The following is a 25,954-nucleotide window of genomic DNA, read 5'->3' as shown; positions in this document are numbered from 1 at the left end:
TTTTCCAGTCTTCCAGAACCATTCCTGAATCTTGTGATTCTTGAAAGATCATTACTGATGCCTCCGCAATCTCTTCAGCCACCTCTTTCAGAACTCTGGAGTGTTTATCATCTGCTCCAGGTGACTCATCCACCTTCAGACCTTTCAGTTTCTCAAGTACCTTCTCTCTAGTAATGGCAACTTCAATATGCCAGTGATATTAAACCTGGTTCTGATTGAACCTTGCAGACCATTCCACCATGCAGGACCTTGCCAACGATACCAAATAATTAAATAATGACCAATGGGCAAGAGAGATTCTGAATAGCCATCCTACTGAATGACCTTACCGTCATGCAAGGGTGTCTGGGATCCATACATGGGTGTCCGAGATCCAGAACCATATAGTGGCGTTTGGGATCCATACAAAGGCGTGCGTCCATAGGCAGACGTCAAGCCACCCTTCTTCTTCGAGTCCCTGAGAATTTAAATGTTAAATCATTTAGTATCTGGAGAAAACAATTAGTTCACTACCTCTGACATTAAACTTTATATTAAATATAAAACTATCTAAATACTTGATTAAATATATGTTTTGTATACAAACAGAAGCTCTCACTTCTGGAACTTAAAATGACTGCAATATCCCAGATCAACCAGGATCAACCTGAAGAATTCTCAGTCAACTACAAATTAGGAGCAAGAGACGACCATTTAGCCCAGCCCAATCTGCCCCACCCAATGAAAATCAGTCCACTATTAGTTTAGTTCCACCAGCACAACACACCAAGCAGTCACCACCCACTTCTCAGCAATCAGCAACAATCCCATTCTGACCATAGGACACAGAAACAGAGTCAGCCCACACAGCCCATCGAGTATGCTCTGCCATTCCACCACAGCTGATTTATTATCCTTCTCAACCCCATCCTCCCGCCTTCTCCTTGTAACCACTGATGCCCTGATTAATCAAGAACTGGGAACCACAGACATATGTACTCCCAGAGCCACGGCAGGCTTCACTCTCAGTCTGGGCACCATGAGAATTTGGAGTTTGGATCCAACTAATCTGAGTTAGTTCACTGGGCACACTCATCTCCCTCAACATTTTGGAATTGGTTCACTGAAACTCCGTACTTACACTGTGGTGAGCCGCTGGCGATCTACAGAAATGGTCTGGCAGGTGGAGTGGAGCTCAACACGGGCTGTAGATTCTGTTGCGTCCTTTACTACCCCAATGTAACCTGTGGAAACAAGCACATTCAACCTGTGCCAATGGGTGGGGTGGGGTGGGGCATCCATGTGCCCTGATAAAACTGAGTTCAGTGGAATAAGGGGAAAACACTTCAGCGGTTGGATTCACACCTAACATAAGGGATGTTATGGTTGCTTGAGGTCAATCATCACTGTAGGATCTTGTCAGGGCAGTGTCATTAAAGACCTTTATTCATCCAAGTTCAGAAGAAGGACCTTTGCACCAATAAAGCAAAACATGCCTACATCCAGTCAAATTAGGTTAAGCTTAGCTGAAGCCTGTCACCCCTACTGGGCAGAGGACAACAGCATGGCAGAGTCCTCTGCCCTGGGCCACTCTTTCAAATTATCCCAGGTGTAGCCCACTTTCTCCTCCCTCTCCCAGGAATGAGGCCTTCAGAGATACTGTTGGTGCTTCTGTAGCACAAGGTTTACACAGGATGGGATTGCTAGTCCCGTGCCCAAATCACCTCCTTTCGCAGTCAGGTTTGGGACTGTCCAGATCAGATCAGGTTGATGTTCAGAAATATTCCGATACTTGGTAAATAACAGACACCCAACAACAGCTCATGACACTGACTATCCCTGATAAAAGAAAATGTAACCACTGAAACTCAACCACAATACCATGGCAGTGCCCTCCTATTACTATTGACTGGACCAGCTACATAGATGCTGTGGCTACAGAAGGGGATCGGAGGCTGGGTATTCCATAAAATGACTCATCCACTGATATCCCAAAGACTACATGTAAGGTAGAAGTCAGGATTTTCTTGGGTAAGTGCTGTTGCAACAAACCTGACACCTGACAAAGTACCCTGTTCGACCAGCTCCCCATCCACCAGCTTAGCACAGGGAGGCTACACAGGATGCACTGTCTACAAAACACACTGCAATTACTCACCTTGGCTGCCCTGACAACCCCACAAAATCAATGAGCTCATGGAGTACAACCACATGAAGGCTCCTCTTGAAGCCATACATTAGCCTGAGGTTGAAATACTGTGTAACTACATTCCAACATTGAGCCTCAATACTGAAACTCCCTTGCTAGTGCATTGTGTGAGCATCTTTAACAGTAGGACACAGGGGTAACTAGTAAATCTGAAAATGAAATAAAAGGGTATTTTTCAAAATGCACCTACATGGCTTCCGCAGGATAGGGCAGCACTCCATTGCTGAGAACTGCCCATAACCTCAACAACCCACAAGTCAGGAATGCGGCCACAAACAGTGTTTACGCACCGAAGACGCCTGCAGCAGTCAATAAATCCATCTCATGTTCACTTTATGTTTGGGCTAACATAAGCCAGCTGCTCATTAGTAACACGGGGAAGAGCTCTACTGTGAAGAGAGTTGTAGTCAGAGAACTATAACATAGAAACCCCCCTAGTCCATACCAAACTATTATTCTGCCTCGGCCCATCAACCTGCATCTGAATTATAGCCCTCCACACCACTCCCGTCCATGTATGTATCCAAACTTCTCTTAAATGCTAAAATCAAACCTGGTAGCTCTTTCCACACTCTTAGCAATAGTATTATTATGCCATTCAGTCCATTGAGTCTGCTCCACCATTCATCCATGGCCTTCTCCCCATGACCTTTGACACTCTGACTAGTCAAGAACCTATCAACCTCAGCTTTGAATATACTCAATGACTTAGTCTCCACAGTTGTGAATTCCACAGATTCACTACTCTCTGACTCAAGAAATCCCTTCATCTCTCTTGTAAAGGGACATTCTTGTATATTCAGTCTGTGCCCTCTGATCCTAGACTCCCCCACTATTCGAAACTCCTATCCACATCTACTCTATCTAGGCCTTTCAATAATCAATGTTTCAATGATATCCCCCACCCTCTGGGTGACAAAGATGCCCCTCATACTCCCCTCAAACATCCCACCTTTCACCCTCAGGGGAAGTACTTATAACTAGAAGTGAAATATCTACAATTAAGTGAAAATTAATTGCTTGAGTTTTACAGTTTAGTTCATAAATATTTTAAACCCAAGTGAGATTTGACCTCTTCAGGGGTGGGGGGAGAACTTGGAAGCACCACCTGCCCCTAAACAAAAAAAAAATCAGGCCAGTGGTCAAATTGAAGTCTAAGACTGAGTTGTAGAATTTTGCTAGTCATGGGTTACAGAAACAAGTAGAAGGGAAAAGGAGAAGGTGAGTCTCCTTCTAAATCACACTGAATAACAGCACAGACTGCGTGGTTGAATAACTATTCACTATTGTATGATCCCTTCTTGTGGTTCCTGACTAGACAGGTACTAGGCCACACAAAGTATTACAAAGTAAGAGTTATAAAACAAACATTAAGTTTCAGCTTTTAAGGTGGTACAGTGATGATCATCAATTATCAATATACAAGCTACTAATTAGAACTTTTGCCTCTCAAAAGTCCAACCCTATGTCCCGGTTGTGAGAGGTAGAAACAGGTTAAGGCCAGTCAACAGGGCTCAGGTGAAGCTGTTGTTAGCCAGAAAGAGCTACAGTCTGCAAATCAGTGAATTCAAATAAATCAAGGACAGTGGAAGCAGACAGACCAGCTGCCTTTGTTACTGCCATGAGTGAAGAGCTGGAGGCAGCTATTTTATGAAGAGACTGTGTTCCTCATTTTGAGAGTTAGTCACTTTCTTGATTGTCACAAAGGTGCCTAAATCAGAACAGCTGAACTAGGGATCTTTGCCAAATAAGAAGTTATTTGTGAGGTGCTATTTGGTTGGATACAACATACAGGTTTTGACTGTTGGGGTCTGAATCTGTTCTGTGTGATTTAACCTGGTTGCTGATTGAAAATGAAGTGCCATAAATTGCTGATTGTCACTTGCTGGGAATGGATGCTGGCTTGGAGTAGAGCCAATAAAAAGGTGTTAAAGGTCAGGTACATGACTTACAACCAATGACACTGGAATGTAACATTTGAATCAGTAAGGAATTAATGTAAAAACAGATGCTTCTAGTGTACTGGCAGCGGAAACTCTGAGGACCAACTTTCGTGGATGTGAATATCCCATGGATATGTGTAGATCAAAACCGGACCACGAGGAATATGTGGCCAGCAGCAGTAACTCCTTTTTAACAGGTATTATACTTTTTCTGTTTTTGACAGTTCATGGAAGGTCAAGGAAAACTTAGTAGGTGTGCACACAGGTATTTGATTGTGTGAGTCCACATGTTCTTCAGTTGAGTCAATAAAGGTTCTTATTATTATTTACAGATTCTCTCTGTGTCTCCCTGATCATTATTACAAAGGGTGATTCTTGTAACACTGTATGGGCCAATCCACTGTACAGTGGATAACAGAAACACTGTTGAACTTCAACCATACAATGGACTTTGTAGACAATGGAGACGGAAAGCCATCGATGGCTTGTGCTCCACCGGGAGCTAAAGGCCCAAGAAGAAGAAGAATTAGAACTTTTGAACTGCAATAATTGATTTGTTTATGTAGAAATTTCTACTGCTTTAAAAAATTGATGTATAAAACCTGACACCAGGGAGACAGTGAAAACAAAATTGTATATCAGGAACTGGTAGTACCACAAAAGTTTAGCAGGTCCAGTGGTGAATATTATCTCAATCAAGTGGCCTTCACAAGTTGGTATTATTTTTAAAAGTCTGTTTCAGACAAACCTTTATAAGGTCCTTGCGAAATGCGAACTGTCTGTCCAATCAAATCATTATCTCTGCGTCCTCGACCACGGCCCATTCCTTGTCCTCCAAATCCGCCACCTCGAGGGGCTGTAAGATAAAATAGTTATCCGATTCTGCACAGTTGCAAAAATAAAAGTAATTAATTAAACATCAAAATACACCAATTTCAGAGAAAGTCTACAACTCAGCATGGAAATAAGGCAAATGCAAAAAAGCAAGTCAGAAAGATAACTGAAATAAAACACTACACCCTGCTTAGAGCGAAAGGTTTTTAAATAGTCAGTTATATGTGATTGCATTCAAAAAGTAGTGATTGCTGTCCCTGCTAGTTGCAAAGAAATGAGCAGTAAGACAATCCTGAACTGTTTTACTCACTGTGGTTTCAAACATTTAGGCTTGGAGATGCCAAAAATGGCCAGGAGTGAAAACGAGTTCAAGTTAGGAACTACGAAGAATTTGAGTTATCAACAATCATCTTGAATGTTACAATGAAAATGAAGAATTGAAGGTTGCAACCATCAAAAGCATTGTATGAAGTCAGTCCATTTATCTGGTCTAGGTGTTTGCACTGATTTTATTCAGTTACAGTCAAAAGAACACGGCAGCATACACTGGATGAATTCCTCCATCAATAATTATTAGGAACTAATACGTAGCTTTATAGTACTGTACTAGTATTGATACTGTTCTAATTTATTCTGTATTTCATTTAGATACATAATTTGTTACTCAGTTAAACAGAAGTGTATCTTTTTCTATATACCTTTTTAACTATTTCCATGAGGGTTTGGTTAATTGGGGCAGCCGCTTAATTGGATCTAAATGTACTGGTCAAAATGTGTCCCAATTAAATAGAATTCACTGTATGCTTCTGGGTTATAATTAGGATTCTAGGTTTTTAAACCAATAAATTATCTATTGTGTACCCTTACTCTCAATTGTATGATACCAATGGGAGGGCACACCTTAGGAATAGAACGCTGGGTTATATCAATGGGTCATGTTGGACTGAACCAGATTTTAATCCCGGTGATGACAGTGTGCACTCACTCACCTCCACCACTGGGGTGCATCGGACTGCTGATCCGGGGGCTCATGGGAGCAAAACCACCCACTGTGAAATTTGTAACATCCCTTGGCTACAACAGAAGTAAAAGTCATGAATTAGAGAAACATCAGACATTTGAAATCTGAAACAAAACAGCAAATTCCAGAAGGATGCAGCACGAGGAAGTCTCCCTGGCAAACTCTGACTGTCTCCCTCTGATTTGTACTACCCCCTTCCAACATTTTCCCTTCTTAAAACTGGTGAACAATTATTGATTGTAATGCAAGGCGAAGAAGCAGTTCTACTTTGAGGGAAAATTTAATTTGTTTTCTCAAAATGGCTCTACAGATATTGAATACAGGTCCATCCCAGATTACACCATGATCCCATTCAAAGTAAGTTTATCAAAGCACACATACGTCACCATATACAACCCTGAGATTCATTTTCTTGTGGGCGTACTCAATAAAACCAATAACCATAATAGAGTAAGTGAAGATCACCCAACTTGGACATTCAACCAGAGTCCAGAAGACAATAAACTATGCAAATACAAATAGAAGTAAAGAGAAACAACTTTATTCCTTGGAATGTAGATGATTGAGGGGAGATTTAATCGAATTATACAAAATAGATAGGGTAAATGCAAGCAGGCTTTTTCCACTGGGTTTGGGTGGGACTAGAGCTAGAGGTCATGGGTTAAGGGTAAAAAGTAAAAAGTTTAAGGGGAACATATTGGGAAACTTCTTCACTCAGAGGGTCATGAGAGTGTGGAACGAGTTGCCAGCACAAGTGGTACATGCTAAGTCGATTTCAACATTTAAGAGAAATTTGGATAGGTACATGGAAGGTTGGGGTATTGGGGGCAGGTAGATGGGACTAGGCAGTTTAAATGGTTCAGCATGGACTAGATGGTCCTGTTTCTGAGCTGTACTTTTATATGACTCTAATAATAATAAATAATATAGCAATAAATATCAAGAGAACTTTGAAAATTTTATTTTTTGGTGAAAGCCTTCAACTTGGAATGGTGATTCTACTTTACTCTCTCCATAAGTGTTATCTGATCTGCAGAGCATTTCCAGTACAGTTTTACTTTAGATTTGCAGTATTATCACTTTGTTCCTTGCAGTTCCAGCTCTGCTTTTTTTTTTCTGTGTCATGGACCTGCAACTTTAATTCTATCTCTGAAACTGCTCAGCCTTTGCAGTGGTTCCAGTTTTATTTCACACTTCCAGGCAGACACAAATTAAGAGCAAGAGGCCTTTTGGTCCTTCAAGCCCCTCTACTATTTAAAAAGATCTGGCTGTAAACTCAGCTCTCCACTTCTGTCAATCTCAGCAACCTTTCACACCCTGGTTTATCAAAATCTGTCTACATCTGCCTTAAAAATGCTCAAGGAGGAAGAGTGTCCAAAAGCAGTCAAAATATAAATATAGTAGTTGAAGGCGGAGTTAAGATGGCACTAAACAGCGACTCTTTTGCTTGCATTTTCGGAAACAGCTGTATTTCCATCTTTAATACCTTTATTTTTCACTTTCATGGTTCTTTTGAATACCCTGACCTGCAGTTACGTGCAGACTTCAGTTCTTTGTGGGAATAGCACACATTCTCGGGGTTTTAGGACCAGCCGTTGTTGTTCGGCATGCCAAGGGTTAGGCCTGAGAGGTAGCCTAGTGTATGGAAGCCTAAGATCTTGGGGCTCTGGAGTTGGGTGGATTGAGGGTTGGTGTCATGGCAGGAGACTTGTGTGTCGTCAGGGAGGACAGAAAATCTTTCTCTGTGGGCCCGAAGACCCGAGATCTTTGCGATCTTCGGGCACAGAGCTCATAAAAAGTGACAAATGGACTTCTTAACATCGTAAACCAGCGGGTTGTTGTTATGTCTCCCGCTCACTGTGAAAATGGGAGACACCTCCCTCTCCCTTATTAGGGAGAGAGAGAACCTGTGGTTTGTCGAATGCCAGATGAAATGCGATGGTCTTTGGGGTAACTGCAAGGTCTGTGTCTTTGCTATCGCCTAGCACACGCTTGTGCTCGGTGGCCATTGCACTTTTTTTGCTGGGGGGGTATCGATGCTTTGCTGCTGCATATGCATGGTAAGGGGAAGCTGGGGGAGACTTTGGGGTTCTCACATTTAACTGTTCATTCTTTAGGACACTTCTATTTTCGTGGATGTTTTGCGAAAAAAAAAGTATTGCAGGATGTAGATTGCATACATTTTTCTGACATTAAATTGGACCTTTGAGCCTTTGAAGATGGATTTCACAACTTCTATAGATGTATGGTGGAGGGTATATTGACTGGTATGGAAACACCAATGCCCTAAAGTCCTCCTCACCATTGAGCACATCTACATGACACACCGTTGCAGGAAGGCAGCATCCATCATCCCCAGGTCTTGCTCTTTTTTCACTGCTGCCATCAGGAAGAAGATACAGAACCCCTGGGAACACTACCAGGTTCAGGAACAGTCACTACCCCTCAACCATCAGGCTCTTGAACCAGAGGGGATAACTTCACTAACCCCAACACTGAACTGATTCCACAATCTATGGACTCACTTTGAAGGACTCTGCAACTCAATATTTATTGCTTTTTTATTATTAGTTTATTATTATATCTTTCTCTTTCCTTTTATGTTTGCACAGCTTGTTGTTTTTTTGCACATTGGTTGTTTGTCATTCCTGTAAGGTGCAGTTCTATTATATTTACTGTGAATGCCCACAATAAAAAATAATCTCATGGTTGCATATGGTGCCATATGCTAATAAGTTTACTTTGAACTTTTTGAACAAAGACAACCACAAAATTCAGAACTGAAGCTCCGGCCTGTGCATGCAGTCATCACTTACACTCACAATGCTCGGTAACATTTAGCATTAACGCTACCTCCGTAAACATTTAGAATAAAATTTCCCTTGCTATGCTGCCTGGATCTTCATCACCAATCTCAATGCAGTAACACCCTTCCCATTTTACATATACAAGCTTTCAACTCACCTTAGGAAATTTACATTTTACTTTAAGAACAGAATTATGCTCCCTATTTTGATTCTAAAAAGATGCTTTATTATGCTTACCTTTGCACCACCAGCAAGTACCAAGTGGCGAGTTTTGCAAACGAACATGCCGCCATTCTCCACCAACTTCTTACAGTGTAGGAATGCAAAGCTGCGATACAAATGTCGAATCTCACCCTCACGGCCCTGAAAATCGATTGTACAGTTTTGCATGTTCAGGTAAATATTGTATGCCTGCATATTTTAGCCACATTTACACATTTCAACTACAGAAACTGGTTGATTGCATGAATTTTGTGTTCCAGTGCTTTTTCTGTCATTCATTCTTTGTTTTTTTTTTGTCTCTCTCTCTGTTTTGTGGACATCTGTGAAGAGTAAGGATTTCCAGTGGTATACTCTGTACACTTCACTGTCTTTCAGTTGAACCATTGAAGATTAATGAACTAAACTTTGGGAGAACAATAACAAAGAACTGAAATAAAGTGCATAAAATAAACAAGTAATCAACTAATACCTGGGGAAAACAAATTAAAAATTTGAATAAAAACTACATAAAAGATGAAAAAAATTACCTCCAAATAAACACTTGAAGGTTTGGGTTTTCTAAGTACAGGAATACTTGCCTTTGGATTAAACTGGCAGCAATAGCCAATGAGACCGAACTCATTCAATTATAATTTACGTCATTTGATTTACAAATTCACTGACCCGGAATTATTTTGAATATTTTTTCCTTGTACTCTCTCTTTTACAAATATATCCCTCCTTAGGTTAGGAGATTGGACCTATTCCAGATGAATTCTCACTTGGGCTCAGAAGAGATCTCTACTCTAATACACAAATTCTCTGAAGAAACTTAAAAAAGTCATAGGAATAACCTGATGGGAGCTTTCTTTTGTGTTGGAAGGATTTTTTGTAGGGTACACAGAGAAATCTACTAAAATATCTTCAAATCCCTGAAGGTAACAAGACAGGTAGATAAGGTTTCTTTTTTGAAAAAGGTGTACAGGACATCTGTCTTTAATCCCTGAAGAATAGAATACAAGATCCAGGGAAATCATGCTGAAATAAATAGGTTTCAACTGGAGTTCTGTTCATTACACAATGAGAAGGAAGAGATAATTATGTAACTACTTCCTCATAACTAGCTGTTCCAGCAGTGAATGATTCACCAGCACTGTGGCCTTGCACATACCAGAAATGGCAACAGGAGCTTCAATTACACTACGGGAATACACCATGAGAATGAAATACTGTGAGAACAGGGGTGGTACTCATGAAGAGTGGTGACAAGTGATGACTGGTTCTGATTCAGCGGTTTCAGATGGTGCTAATGTACTGATCCACTTACAGCAGCATTTCATATCAGTAGGAAGGGTATGAAATAGAGCTTTTGGGGGGCTTCTGAGGTAGTTTTTCGGGGCTTCACCATCGGGCTGGTTGTGAATGGTGCTGTGGCTCAGCAGAACGAGATGGATGCTGCAGTGAGAAGGGCCCACAAGTGCCTAGATAAGTATTCTAATGCTTGCTCTGTTCTGTCCTAGTAAGTAAGTGTAGTTTTATAGGTCTAAGTCATGGGTTCCCAACCTTCTTTTGGACCAATACCATGAAGCAAGAGACACATGGACCTCAGGTTGGAAACCCCTGGTCTCAGTGGGTAATTGGTGTTGGTGTTTCTCTGTCTAATCAAGTCAGATCCAAGAACCTACTGTTTTAACAAAACATTACTGGAATGTTTTTCAGTATATATAGTGCTGATGCAATTTCAATGGTTCATTGTTACCACTGTAGTGTGCGCGCAGCTGCATAATATTCTCATTTGGTACTCATTTGAATTTTCATGAAATGAATTTTCAAGTCTCACTACAGCTTCTGTTGTCCTTTTTCTTTTAGTTTTTTTTGTGAACGATGTAGGGTGCATTCCTAGATGTAGAATTTTTACTTCTTGCAGCTGCAATCCAGACACAGTGACGAACAGTGAGAAGAGCAGCAGCCTCACAGCAACAAATACCCAGGAACAATTCTGACCTCCGGCCTTCAAATTACTCGAAGAACTCAGCAAATCAGGTGGAGGAATAAACAGTCGAAGTTTTGGGCTGAAGCCTTTCATAGGGACTGTTTGTCCGCCTGCTTATTCATTTCCATAGATATTGCCTAGCCTGCTGAGTTCCTCCAGCACTGTGTGTGTTGCTCTGGATTTCCAGTATCTGCAGAATATCTTGAAACCACAGACATAGTTTGCAGACTTTGCAGCAGCTTCTTGTGACGGTGTGAGTAAACTCTCACGCCACAAACGTATGTGGCTTGTTAGGTTGATTGCCCACTGTAAATTGACTGAAGTATGCATATAAATAGCAGAATCGGAAACTGGAGGGTGGGGAAAGATGAGGGAGAATGAAAAATGGGATTAATGTAGGATCTGTGTAAACTGGTGATCAGTGGCCAGTGTGGATTCAATGAGCTACGGAGCCAGTCTCTATGATGTGTCTGCCCCCCACGCCTCTCTCTCTCTCATTTGTTTCGGTCTCTCCAGGTAATCCCAGGAATGCTCAATGCTGTTGAGATCAGGTGTCTGTACAGGCCATACCATCTGTTGCTGAACTCCTTGGTCTTCTTTTCGCTGTTCTTTATGATCTTGGCTGTGCGTTTGGAGTCATTGTCCTACTGCAGAATGAAGTCGGGACCAATCAGATGCCTCCTTGGTGGTATTGCGTGATGGATGAGAATCTGCTTGTATTTCAGGATTCCATGAATCCTGACCAGATCACCAACTCCAGAAATGCAACCCCAAACCTGCAGGAAACCTTCACCACACTTCACTGTTGGCTGCAGACACTCATTCATGTAACACTCGCCAGCTTTTCTACTGACAAACTGCTTCCCATTTCTAATTTTGACTCGTCAGTCCACAGCACTTGCTGCCGTTGTTCAGCACACTAGTCTTTGTGTTTTTTGCGTAGCTGAGTCTCTTGGCTTTGTTTCCACTTTGGAGGAATGGCTTTTTGACAGCAACTCTTCCACGAAGGCATCCTCTGACAAGACTTTTCCAGACTATAGATGGGTGTACTTGGGTTCCAGTGGCTTCTGTTACTTCAGAGCTAACAGCAGTGCCGGACTTCTGACTTGGAAGGGACATCAGTTTGATGAATCTCTCATCTGCTGCACTGAGTTTCCATGTCCGACCACTGTGTTTCCAGTCCACAACCTTGCCCATTCCTTCGTGCTTCTTCCGAAGAGCTTGGACAGCACATCTTGAAACTCCTGTCTGCTGTGAAATTTCTGCTTGGGAGAGAGCTTGCTGACACAGGGTGACTACCTTGTGTCCAGTTGTTCTGCTCACTCTCGCCAAGATGAAAGAATTGATGATTTGAAGGCCACATCTGCCACACCCTCACCTTTCAGTTTGGTTGTCCTTCGCCTAAACTAATTCCTTCTACACTCGTTTGTTTCAGTAAATCAGTTTAGTTCATTCAACTTATCACGTCATTGATTATTAGTGTCCTGTTTGTTATCTTCATTTAATCAAAGCACTGGGCTAGATACTTACAAATTGATCTTGTATTTACTTGAAAAGTGATCTATTACTTAATATGTTACTTCTAACAACATACAAAAAATTCTCAGCAACATGTAATTTTTTGGAAAACAGATGTTCAGAAATCTAAAATTTACTCTTTTCTACTGACACACTAATGCAAAAGATGAAAAGCAAACATCCACAACAAAATATATATTTTAAAAATCTAGGGTGCACAAGACTTTTGCACAGTACTGAGTGCATGTGTGTACACATGCATATGTGCATGTGTACAATTCAACTATTTCAAATTTTGTAGTTACGGTCTTATGGAAAAACCAAGCAAGCAAGCCTTACTGAGTGTGGTCCATCAATGACTTTGACGACATCTTTCACGTGGATGTTGTTTTGTTCCGAGTCCAGGGCTACAGCAAACCTATTATCCTTTTTCCGGGTTATTGCTTGGTGCCGCACAGTAATAACCTTCCCGTACATATTCAGAACCTGCAAATGACAAACATTCAATGAACAAGGTGTTCAGTCCGCATACAAGAGGTCCTAAACAACAGATAGTGGGTGGAAAGAGCACAATTTGTTGTCAGCAAGGACAGGCGCAGGTCCTTCAGAACAATCACAGCTACTTGCAGCCCAAACATCAAAGGCTGCCACATCTCACTGGGAGTCAAGAATGGAGGTGAACCTGTCCAAAACAAAAGCAACATCCGCACCCACAGGAAAGAACTCTTCAGAAAACCAAGCTCCTTGATGCAAGAACCTTCAACTCAGTAGCACAGCAGTCTATGCAGTCCAGCCTTGCTGCTATTCATAACCAACAAATCAAAATGCCATATTCTCACTACAAAACAAAAACTTCAGGAGTAGATGGTTACTTGCGGGCTGCTTCCTCCAGTATATCCTTGGACTGTATTGGACACGGGTAGACGTGACAAAAAATCTTAAGCAACCTTAGTTGTATCCTAGCTGAAGTTCTGAACTTCAGCAATGAAGAATCCACAACTTTACTACTCACATTAGGAAAGAGGAAAAGCTCAGGAATTTCAGAGATACTGAAATTAGGACCAGATTCAAAGAGAAAATAAATCCAATTGGATTAACCACACGGGTCTTGCTAATGTTTGCAAATCACATTGTCGATTCTGACCAAACACACATAATTCTCACTACACCACACCATCAACAGAAGTACAAGGAGCAGCAACCACCTCTAGACATGCCTTTTCAACCTCAATAAACCCTTCAACCCTGTTAATCAGAAGGGACTGTGGAGCATAATCACATATGGGCTCCGACAAAACTTTATATCCAACGTAAGCCACAGTCCTAACCAATGGGTGTATATAATAGCAGCCATCTTAGTGAAGAGCAAAACTGCCCTTGATTGACCCTAAACTATCTATAATTTCCCTCTCTCTCTCTCTGTATCCCTTCTTTAATGTCAACCAAACAAAGCAGGTTGTTACTGACTTCAGGAGAACTCGCACCACAGGCTTTTGGGAGTGTGCATTATACATAACCCCTGATGGTCCCACAACACATTCTAGTCAAGGAAGCTCACCAACACCTCTACTTTCTGAAGAGGCTGAAGAGAGCCGGACTTTTCACATCCATACTCATGTCATCCTACAGAGCATCCGAACAAGCTGCATCACTGCACCGTGACAGATAGGAAGGCTCTACAACAGGTAGTCAAAACTGCCCAAAGCACCACTGGCACCAGCCTACTCAACATCCAGGACATATGTGCAATAAGGTGCACGAAAAGGGTAACAGCATGAAGGATCCCATACACCCTGCTCATGGACAGTTCATCCCATTCCCATCTGGAGGAGGCATCGTAGCATCCACACCAGGACTACCAGACTCTAAAACAGTTACTTTCCCCAAGCAGCAAGTCTGACCAACACCTCCACCTACTAACTCCGCCACTACTTTATTATTTCCCCGTCAGTCACCTTATGCATAGCCTAGCATCACCTTACTGACATACAATCAATGTGTATAAGCTATCTTACGTATTTATATTGATTGGGTTTCTTTTTATATTATTATTGGGATCTTTATCTTCTGTGGGTTTTTCTGTGCTCCACTGGATCCAGAGTAACAATTATTTTGTTCACCTTACACTTGTGTACAGGAATGACATTAAACAATCTTTACATTTCCCTTCAAGAAGCTCTCTCCTGAAGTAGGGCTAATGAATTAGAATCAGGTTTAATATCACTTGCATATGGCATGAAATTTGTTGTTCTGCGTCAGCAGTACAGTGCATTAGAAAATAAAAATTATTAAGTATATAAAAAAAGAAAATTCAATTAATAGTTCGAACAGGAGAGGGGAAAATAGCAAGGTAGTGTTCATAGATTCAATCTGATGGCAGAGGGGAAGAAGCTACTCATGAATTGTTGAGTGCGTGCCTTCAGGCGCCTGCACATCCTCTCTAATGGTAGCAATGAGAAGAGGACACACCGTGGGTGATGGGGGTCCTTAATGTTGTGGTCTTTTTCAGGCATTGCTTCTTGAAGATGTCCTACGAAGGCTAATGCCCATGGTGGAATTGACTGCATTCACAACGCTCAGCAGCTTATTTTGATTGTGTGCAGTAGTCACCCCCCCCCCCCCCACATACCAAATGGTGCTACAGCCAGTTAGAATGCTCTACATCTGCAGAAATCTGTGAGTGCCTTTGGTGACATATCAAATCTACTCAACGCCGCTGTCGTTCAACCACCACGAGCCAAAGCTATCCCATCCTCAGCAATAAGGCAGCCATACACTAATCAAGTTTTCGTTTCCACACATTAAGGCTTAACCTAATTTTATACAATGCCCAGCGGAAGGACATGTTATCTCAAGTCCTGCGGATGGAAAAATACTTCTAAATTAGAAATCCAGCCCAGCAATGTCATGAGGATGCCCTTTCCAAATTTTAGAAGGAAACAAAATTAAAGTCAAGCTAGAAGATTGCAGATGACTAGAACTCGCAGTTGGATGTTGTGGACAGTTAGAAATATGCTGGTGTGATTAATTGATGAACAACACATCAATTAGGCCAGATCTGGAGAATTGCATACAGTTTCGGTCACCCATTATAGAAAGGATGTCAAGGCTTTAGAGAGGCTGTAGAACAGGATTACCGCGATGTTGCTTGGATTAGAGGACAAATGTTATGAGAGGTTGGACAGACCTGGGATGCTTTCTCTGTAGTGAAGAAGGCTGAGGGGACTCCTGACAGAGGTCTCTAAGATTATAAGAGGCACAGAGTAGAGAGGTAATATTTTTCCCCAGGGTTGAAATCTCTAATACCAGAGGGCATGCATTTAAGGTATAGGAGTAATTTCAGAAGGGACAGAGTGGTGGGTATCTGGTATACGCAGCCTGGGTGGTGGTAGAGACAGAAACATCAGAGAATTTTAAGGGACGTTCAGACAAGACACATGGATGTGAGGAGAATGGAAGGATATGGACATTGTGTAGGCTGAAGGGATTATTTTAGTTAACAATTTGATTAGTAATTTAATTGGTCTGTTACAAAGGGCTCAATCCGGCACTGTGCTAGTCTATGTTCATTCAGATAAAACAGAACAGCAAAGAACAGGTGTCCTGAAACCAAATATCGTACCTGGAATGTCTCTCTCTCCAAGCGGACAATGACTCCCATAGTCTGTGGATCGAGTTGCACCAGCTCACCCCACTCATGCTGGCCCCCTGCGTCAACTCCAGAGGCCGTTTCCGAGCACAGCTGCAAATCTCTGGGGAGCACTTTCAGCTGAAAGAGTGGCAAAGGATTGCTTGAAACTATGCATCGTAAGCCTACTGGCATTACTGAGCAAGTCATCTGAATACACGAGGCGTACATTATCCAAAAGAGTAAGCTAGGTGCTGACACTTGTCAGCAAACTCTTCTACAGTGCCATAGAATATCTTAAACACAAGAGATTCAGTTCAAAGTTTAAAGTACATTTATTATCAAAGTATGCATATTTCTTCTCACAGGCAGCCACTAAACAAGAAATCTAAAAAAAAATTTTTTAAAAAAGCCCGACGAACACCCAAAACAGAGAGAGAAAATAAAACACAAATCAGGCAAACAATAAAAGTAAGCAACAGGACTCAGAACAAAAGCGAGTGCATAGACATGAAGCCTGGAGCAGCCAGAGCAGGCCAGAGCGCTAGCTTTAGTGTAGTGAAGAGCGGGGTTGGAAGCCCAGTGTTACCCACACAAAATGCAGGTCAGGCAGCATCTATAGAGAGGAATAAAGAGCTGACGTTTCAGGCAGAGCTCCTTCATCAGGTGCTGTCTGACCTACTGTTACCGAACAATATCTTCTTACATTAAAAGATGCTATGCCATAAATCACGACTTCTTCAAAAACCCAGTGCAATTTTGCAGAGTATTACCTCATGCATTGTCAGGTCTGAGAAAAGAATGACAAAGTTCTCCTCAACACGCACGATCAGTCCAGTATCTCCCTCATAACGCCCTGCTATCACCTTCACGTGGTCTCCCATTTTGAAATATTTGCGCAATTCATGGGCTGGAAACTCTAACGGATCCTGGAAGTAACCAAAGGTTAAACTGAAAGCAAAGCAAAAACCTGAAATATATATTTTTTTTTAAATCAGAAAATGCTGGAAATACTCAATAATCAAGCAGTAATGACTTTATACATTAGGTTGACGATCTTTCATCCAATGTTAACCATTCACTCCCTACTGGGGTATTTAAAAAATTAAGGATTTGAATCAGCTTCTTGAAGTGGGGCTCACCTGTACATTCCAATGCCCATTAAATGTTTACCAACACCATCGTACAAAAGACAAAATGATTGTTCGAGTTTATATTTCTTTCTTTAATCTCTTCCAAATGTTTTCTTTCCTGCCATGACTACCATTCTCAGCTAGACCACCCACAGATCTAGGATTCACGTAAGAGACTTCTGGAGAAGTTCATAAACTAAAGTGGGTTTTATAACCTTATTGGTCTCGCCCACCCTTTGCAGAACCACTTTCAGGAGATGATCCTATCCATTAGTTTTGACAAGTTACAGTTATTAGTTTATTGCAGAATTTAATGCAGACAAGGTTGGTCTCACACAGTGGACGGTAGTGCACCAAGGAGTGAGGTAGAACAAAAGAATTTGGAATACAGATTCATAATTCATTGAAAGTGATATCTCGGGTAGATAGGGTTGTAAAGAAAGCTTTTGGCACATTGGCCTTCATAATCAAAGGAGATGGGATGTTAAGTTAAAGTGAATAAGACACTGGTGAGACCTAATTTGGAGAACTGTGTGCAGTTTTGGTCAACTACCTACAGGAAAGGTGTAAATAAAATTGAAAGAATACAGAGGAAATTTACAAGGATGTTGCTGGGTCTGGAGGACCCAAGTTAGAAGGAAAGATTGAATAGGTTAGGACTTTTTTCTCTGAGCTTGGACAGAGAAGATTTAGGGGAGATTTGATAGAGGTATACAAAGTTATGGGGGTATAGCTAGGGTAAATGCAATTAGGCTTTTTCCACTGAAGTTGGGTGAGACTACAATAAGAGATCATAGGTTAAGGGTGAAAGGTGAAAATCTTAAGGGGAACACAAGGGGAAGCCTTCACTCAGAGTGTTGAGCACAAATGGTGGATGCAAGCTCGATTTCAACATTTTGAGTTAAGTTTGGATAGGTACATGGATTCTAGGGGTACGGAGGCCTATGATCTGGAGGCAGGCCAATGGGAGTAGGCAATTTAAATGGTCCAGCATGAACTAGATGGACCAAAGGGACTGAATCTATGTTGTAGTTTACTATGACTATAAAAAGAAAGAATTTTCTTTGAATTTATGAGCAATAGGCACAATTGATAACTACATTTAATGCAAGATTGGAATCATTACTTTTTTAGACAATCTAGCTCAGTTTAAAAGCTCATTGCTATAAGTAATTGAACAGATCACATTGACGAAAGTTAAAAAAAATCTTTGCTTGTTCACTAGTAGAACGAGCTGTCCACAAATGACTCTCAGCTGCATTTCCAGTACCTTCAGATCCTCGTGCTTGGGCAGGATTGTGATCTTATTGCCCTCCACACTCAAAATCTTCCCTTGCAGGTTTATCAATTCACCCTCGCAAACTTCCACGTTATCTCCAGGCTGCAAGTTGTGTTCTCTTTCTTTGCCTAAAAAAGTCACAAGATTCAATGTAGGAAACTGAAAATTCAAGCAATGAATAAGACCAAACCTAGCCCACCACCTCAGCTTGCAGTCGCACAATGCCTCCAATGGAGTAACCCAAATGTGCTGGAGCATTTTTAGCACCAATAACCTAAAAAGCCAATACTTCTGATACCGGTTTCCTGCTTACCTTCAAGGAATTTAGAGTGTAGGAATAAATGAGGCATGCTCCATTTGGAAAACTAACGGCATTGCTGTATCAATGCTGATGCTTACACAAGGGTCACTAGATGGTCACATGCAGGTATTCTTCCTAACTGCAAGAGATTCTGAGGAGAGGAATAGAGATACTTTGCTCTAACATGTTGATCCACGGTCTGCTCTTGTGCCGAGATGAGGTCACCCTCAAGGTAGAGGAGCAACACATTATATTCTGTCTGGGTAGCCTTCAACCTCATGGCATGAACATCGATTTCTCCTACCAGTAAACAAACTTTATCCCTCCCCTCTTTTTTATTCTCCACTCTGACCTTTGCTTCCAGTCACCTGCCTATTACCTCCTCCTTCCCTTTCTCCAATAATCCACTATTAGATCCCTACTTTTCCAGCCCTTTACCTTTCCCTCCCACCTGGCTTCACCAATCACCTTCCAACTAGCCTCCTTTTCCTACCCCCCGACCTTTTTAGTCTGGCACCTTCCCACTTTCTTCTCAGCCCTGATGAAGGATCTCAGCCCAAAACTTCATTTCCATAGATGCTGCCTGACCTTGAGTTATTCCAGCATTTTGCAGTGAAAAGATCAGCAAACTGAAGCAGTAGAATAACTGTGAAAAATGTTAGAAAGTTGGAATTTTCAATATGCAGCGTAATTGGAATGGCTATTCTTCCTTTCAGTACTAAAGTCACCCACCTTCAAAACAAGGAGGTCTGTTTAAAAGTATAAATACATTTATTTGTTTTATAAATATATTTAAAATGCTGCATGAGAGGTTCTAGTTATATCATTACAACCTTGGAGACGTTTATGAAAACTATACAAGAACAGGTGTATTCTGAGGTCCTTTACACCACCTGATGGACAGAGAGGAATCTTATTTTAATATTTCATCAGAAATTTCACATCTCTGACAAAGCAGCACTATCGGAGCTAGACTGGAGTGTTAACTTAGTTTGTGCTCTTGTGTGGTTCTTGAACTTAAACCCTCTGACTTGCACTGAAAGTTCTACCACATAAATTGGATCTGACATCCAATATCATTAGGTTATAGAGCCTAGCTTTACTGCACTCTCACCTCGCAATCAGCAAAGGGAAATCTATCCAGGTTTTCCTTTCCCATATCCAAAACGCACATAGGCTACACATATTACACCTCAATCTAATTAGAACTGTCCAGGGCTCAGACAAATGCAGCAAGCACCAATACAGATACTGGAAATGATTTAACTAGATATCATAACCCAACCTCCTCTGAGATGTTCCACTGGCATCTTGACTTCACTCCCTTCAACCACTCTAACTCGTCCCCCTCCTATAAATGCTGCTCGAGATTTGAACATCTACAGTCACTTGCATCTCCAAAGCAGAAATCTTTGCAGAAATGTGAAAGCCAAGATGTAAAACCTCTAGACCAGGCATTCCCAATCTTTTTCATGCCACGGACCAAAACCATCCAAGGTGGGAACCACTGCCCTGGACTGAAACTCTGCAACTTCTCCCAGCAAAGCACACATACCTGTTGATTCAGTAACTACCTCCAGATCGATGCCCTCTGGCTGGTCCTCGTATTTCTCCAATTCAGAAAGTGTGGGCTTAACTCCTTCTGTAATCTGTATTACACAAAACAGCAAGAAAATATTGTAGAACAAGACCCACGAGCTCCTTTACATTACTACAGGGGGATAACTGAGCAGGTGATTACAATCATGCTCAAGGTCTCATGGTCGGTTAGTTCACCTAAGAATAAACCCTACAAGAAGATGTCACAGAACAGGAAATGGCTCAACACAGAACAGAAAATGGGTATCCAAACTGCTCTCTAACATCTTATTCAGACTGGAAGTCACAAACATCACAATTTAAAAGAAAGCCAATGTAAGTTGGAGAGGGCACAAAAGGAGAACCATTAATATCAGTGACTTTCATGCTTTGCATTTGTTACCAAGTATTACTGAGCTGGGTGCAGACCATGATAAATGAGTAAATAATGAGGAAGGAGATTAAATTTAGTTATAAAACTATAGGACATAGGAGCAGGATTAGACCATTGGGCCCATTGTCTGCTCCGCCATTTCATCATGACTAATTTGTCATCCCTCTCAAACCCACACTCCTGCCTTCTCCCCATAACCTTTGTTTGTTAAAATGTTTACCTTTCATAAACAATGAAGTCTGAAATTCTAAATACCTCATATTCAAAGATAATCATTTCAGAATTCTTCACTGCACAACTCTAGGCCCAAAGTAAAGGTCTGGTTTAACCTGATAAATACACATTGCATTTACCAAAAGTGCACCCATTATTGAAGATCAAGAGTGCCCAACCTGGTCTCACGGACCCCTCGGTCAATGGTGTGATCCATGTCATAAAAAGGTTGGGAACCCCTGATAAGACCATTACTACTTGATAAAGTAAATACTGCAAAAGAACTCCACCGGCATCCATTTGAATCCAAGTGTAATTTGTCTTAAGCCGGAACTCTGAATTTTTACAATACTCCTACTTAGAACCAGTAGCATGTTTGTGACACATCCACAGCTATAAAGCCACTCATTTAACTTAATAGTATTATTTTATTTTAGTTTGTTGAGATACAACGTGGAATAGGCTCTTCCAGCCCTTTGAGCCACGTCGCCCAGCAATTTAATCCTTATTTTTAATCCTAACCTAATCATAGGGCAACTTCCAATCACTTCTAAAACCTTCCAACCTACCAACCGGTAAGTCTATGGACTATGGAAGGAAACTGATAATAACAACTTTATTTATAGAGCACTATTCATACAGATGATGTTGTTCACAGTGCTTTACAATGGGATAAAAGTACAAACAAGAAAATAAAATAGAAATAAAGATGAAAATAAAAGTTAAATGCAGAGTAAAATAAACAGCTGACGGATAACATCACCAACATATGCTCGTGATGTTAAACCCAATTCTGATTCTGAAATAGGTTTTGAGCTGGCATTTAAAACTGTCAACTGAGTTTGCATCCTTTATAGTTTTAAGGGTTTAGGAGCATAGTTCAAAAAAAGCTGACTTGTAATTATCTTTTGATGGAGTCTGACGGAAGAAGACCTGAGAACTTGGGAAAATGTACTTTAATACAAAATTTCAAACAACAATGTCACATAAAAAATTTCAACAGAAAACATCACTTACAACTGCAGACATGGCAAAGCTTTTGAACAAGAATCCTTTCCTGCTGTAGCGATTGCCCTCGAATATGAGGAAGTCTCCATCAGTGGTAACTTCACCACCCAGTGATCTGTGCAGTGATCAGAATATTTCAATTCAAACAGATTAATAGTGTGAAAGCACAGTCAAAAATATGGCAGTCAATTATGTAAACATACAGAATCCAGCTCTGGACAGCTCGTATTCTTTTGATCAGATAATCAAGTCTAAAACCACACACATTTCTCAGCAACCCATTCCCACTATCTTAAAAGTTGTGAAATATTTCTAAGTACAAACCAGAGCCAGACATTTGATACTTTCACTGTAATAAAGCTTATGTTAAAAACCTATAAAATTAGTCAAAATGCCCCAATAGTTGTGTTGAAGCTAATTTAATGTGCATTTTATTCTGGAGACCTTTCAAATCTTCTATGTTGGGTGCCAACCACTATACAAATCCTCAAGAGAACTACAACCTCGTTGCAGGGTTTGGAGGTTTGCGTGCCTCAATTATCCGGAGAGCTATGTTGGCTGGAGTCAGGGCCTTGTGCTTTGGCTCTTGGTAGGGTCACCCATGCTAAACAGATCAAAGGTTAGGGGCCAGACAGAATGGTTTGCCGGAGTCCTGCTCAGGGCTAACAGGTAATAGCTGACTATACAAATATCAATGCTCAGTTTAAGTCCCAAGTAGGTACGTCTGAGCAAATTGTACCATATCATTCTAAAGTAAATGATTTTTAAAATCGTACCTGATTTTTTCTGCATCAAACAGTCTTTGAAGTGGCCTCTTAAATCTTTTCCTCTTGGCAAACCAGTCTTTCTGTAGGGAAATTTTTAAATTATTAAACTCTTGATTATAGTGCTGATCATCATTAAGCCAATTCAAAAATTTAGCAGCAAGTAAATATTTGATCAGCGGGGTGGAGATACGTCTCTTCCCTCTGCTAGCCAGCAAGTCACCCTTGGGCAAGGTGTAGCACCTGCTAAGCCCCCCGATCAGGGTCACGTGAGGCCATGGGAACAGGTGGTGGATGGTCGTATGAGCATCACAAGTCCTGGTTATGTGACCACTGACGCCAGGCAATCTCTGAAGGATAATGATAATGGCTGGGGTCACTCGTCTTGTAAAGACACTGCCCACAAGAAGGCAATGGCAAAATATTTCTGTTGGAAAAAATTGCCAAGAACAATCGTGGTCTTGGAAACTCCCTGATCACACACGTCATGCAACAGGGCACATATCGAACAAATGCAATAACATTGCAAATCAAATGTTCAGTGGCACATGTTCATAGAACCATAGAAATTCCATGCAGGAGAGAATCTCAGCTTCTGCATAATTCTCCCAATTCACAACAATTTTGGTTGGATAGTGCCACAAACATCTTGATTTGTTTGTCTTGGCACAAAGGTTACTCGGAAATAGCCTCATTCCAGTGTGGAAAATAGTATTGAAAGAGGGTTCTCACCAAACTCATTCGTGCTTTGATTCGCTCATAATCAATTCTTGGGATCAGTTTCAGAGAGATGGTGTTCTGGCTTGGCTCAACATAGTCCACCTGGAAAAGAAATTTAAATCAGGCAGAATTCTGTAACGACATTAAAAAGCCTGTTCTGTACCCAATACAATCACAGCTGATATGTCTCAAGTCTTGTCCTCTCTTCTGGGATCTGGCCTCCCACAAAGCTTCAGGGTACAGAACTCCAAACGTTCACTACGTGGGGCACCACAATAGCGTAGCAGTCAGCACAACACTCTTACAGCTCATGGCGTTGGAGTTCAGAATTCAATCCCAACATCATCGTAAGGAGTCTGTACATCCTTCCTGTGGAATGCACGGGTTTTCTCCGGGTGCTCTGGCTTCCTCCCACAGTCCGAAGACGTGCGGGTTAGAGGGTTAATTGCTCATCATAAATTGTCCCTTGATTAGGCTAGGGTTTAATCGCGGTTTGCTGGGCAGTGCGGATAGCTGGGTTGGAAGGTCCACTCCACAGTTTAACTCTAAATAAATAAATAAAAACCTGCCGTCATACCCAATATGATGTGTCTCAAATCTTGTCTTCTCTTCTCTGCCAGTTCTTTCCATGCCATAACCTTTCAAAATCTTTTACATGCCCCAATAATCTGGGCTTCACAAAGCTTCAGGGTACAGAACTCCACTCTGCAATAAATTGCTCCCATGCTCCTCAGTTGTAAATGATCACTTCCTACAACTGTATCAGCAGGAATAAATAGATAGAGACAGACACACAGAATACTTTACCTGTGCAATGTCATCCTTGTAGAGACCTCTCTTCAGGCGAACCCATGACTTGGGTTTCAAGTTGGTCACCTCCTTCACCACCTTTAGCACATCTGTCATTTCCTTAATGGGAACCATCTGCTGGTTCCAGAACCCTATCCTCAGGTTCCCCACACCTTCAATGGCCTGCTTCACATGAGTCTGCTTGTATGCCTCAACGTAAATGTATCCTTTCACATGTTCGGGGGAGACAATAGACTTGATCTGAAGCGGCTGGAGGTAGAAAATGAAACAAAAACAAACATTTTATTCAAAAACATAAGCTTTTAGCTCATTCCAAATACTATACTCATAATGGCAGACACTAGTATGAGGTTAACTTTGCCATGAAACAGTCAGAGACCAAAATACTTGTAATACAGAACTTTGCAGAGTTTGGAGTTTGGTTTCTTGTTGTTGTTTCCCATGTGTTAGGTTTTTTGTGTATGGTAGGGGACTGGGGGTTTGATGATCTTGTTGCTGTTTTCTGTGCAGATGACCTGTAGTTTTTTTGTTGGGGGGAGGGGGCTGAGGGTTTGAGGTTTATAAGACTTGTTTTTTTTTTAATTTATTTTTGTTTTGTGCGGGGGAGGTTTGATGTTTTTCTCTGAACAACTTCCACAGTTCTCTTTGCTTCGAGGCTATTTGGAGAAGACGGATCTCAAGAGTTGTACACTGAATACATATGTTGGTCGCAAATGAGCCTTTTGAGTACAAACCGATGACAAGGGAACAGACTTTCACTGACACAACACATTTTCAATGTCACAGAACACTTCAGAGAGAAGCAAATACATTTCAGGCCAAGTCATAGTTTTAAAACAAACATGCTTTAATACAAGATATACAATGCAAAAACAAACTCAAATACTGAGAGATCATTTTGATCTTGTTTGAAAGGGAAGCACAGTGGTCAACCACTTTACAACACTGATGATCCAGGTTCAACGTTGACCTGTAGTGCTGTCCATTTGGATTTTTCATGCTCACCATGACTGCATGGGTTTCTTCCCATGTGCTAAAGACGTGTAGATTAATCGGTCAGTGTAAATTATCCCCAGTTAAATCAGGAGAATCTGGGATTGTTGATGGGAAGAGGAGGTAGAGTCTGGAGCAGTGCTTGATGGTTACCATGGACAGCAGGTCAAAGGTCCTTGCTTCCACATTTATGTCTCTATGAATATGTATATACTAGCAGACCTTAAATTAAGTACTGGTTTCTTAAGGTGGGGATGATAATGGAGGTAAGCTCATACTATCCACTAAATGTTCCCAATAGCGTATGCCTCAAATAGCCTCTGACAACCAAGACCAGCTCCTGGCCTTCACATGTGGCTTAAGTTAGTAAGCCCAGTGGAACCATTTCTACTTATTGGAAAAGAAGCAAAGGCAGGTTACTGGGGTCATAAAACCAGTCACTTCGGGCAGATGGGGCTTAGCAGCTGCAGTGGAAAACTGATCCCAAACCACCACTGCCTCGTGGCTATACCCACTCACGAGGAAGGCTTTGGGAGTAAGCGCCAAGGGGAAAAATCTGGAGTTGGAGTCCCTGAGACAGTCCTACGTTGAGTTGTACGCTGACTGACAACTCCCGCGAGGCTGCTGG

General features: G+C 41.4%; 1 protein-coding gene across 2 annotated transcripts in view; it reads right to left on the bottom strand.

Moving 5' to 3' along the window:
* supt5h (SPT5 homolog, DSIF elongation factor subunit) overlaps positions 1-25,954 on the bottom strand; it is a 72,625-nt gene that overhangs the window by 13,091 nt on the left and 33,580 nt on the right. For both annotated transcript variants that reach the window (XM_059951011.1, XM_059951012.1), the window contains 14 exons: positions 24,331-24,582; positions 23,536-23,625; positions 22,816-22,886; positions 22,049-22,154; positions 20,402-20,495; positions 18,537-18,673; positions 16,907-17,062; positions 16,128-16,274; positions 12,845-12,991; positions 9,031-9,156; positions 5,955-6,039; positions 4,880-4,987; positions 1,121-1,223; positions 330-457 (listed from right to left, as the gene is read on the bottom strand). In XM_059951011.1, coding sequence (XP_059806994.1) covers positions 330-457; positions 1,121-1,223; positions 4,880-4,987; positions 5,955-6,039; positions 9,031-9,156; positions 12,845-12,991; positions 16,128-16,274; positions 16,907-17,062; positions 18,537-18,673; positions 20,402-20,495; positions 22,049-22,154; positions 22,816-22,886; positions 23,536-23,625; positions 24,331-24,582 — 1,750 coding nt within the window. The remainder of the gene's footprint in view (positions 1-329; positions 458-1,120; positions 1,224-4,879; positions 4,988-5,954; positions 6,040-9,030; positions 9,157-12,844; positions 12,992-16,127; positions 16,275-16,906; positions 17,063-18,536; positions 18,674-20,401; positions 20,496-22,048; positions 22,155-22,815; positions 22,887-23,535; positions 23,626-24,330; positions 24,583-25,954) is intronic.

This window comes from Hypanus sabinus, chromosome 26 (genome assembly GCF_030144855.1).
Source record: "Hypanus sabinus isolate sHypSab1 chromosome 26, sHypSab1.hap1, whole genome shotgun sequence".
Classification (NCBI taxonomy): Eukaryota; Metazoa; Chordata; class Chondrichthyes; order Myliobatiformes; family Dasyatidae; genus Hypanus; species Hypanus sabinus.
The sequence above is the reverse complement of the archived record's forward strand: the minus strand, read 5'-3'. Positions and strand labels throughout refer to the sequence as shown.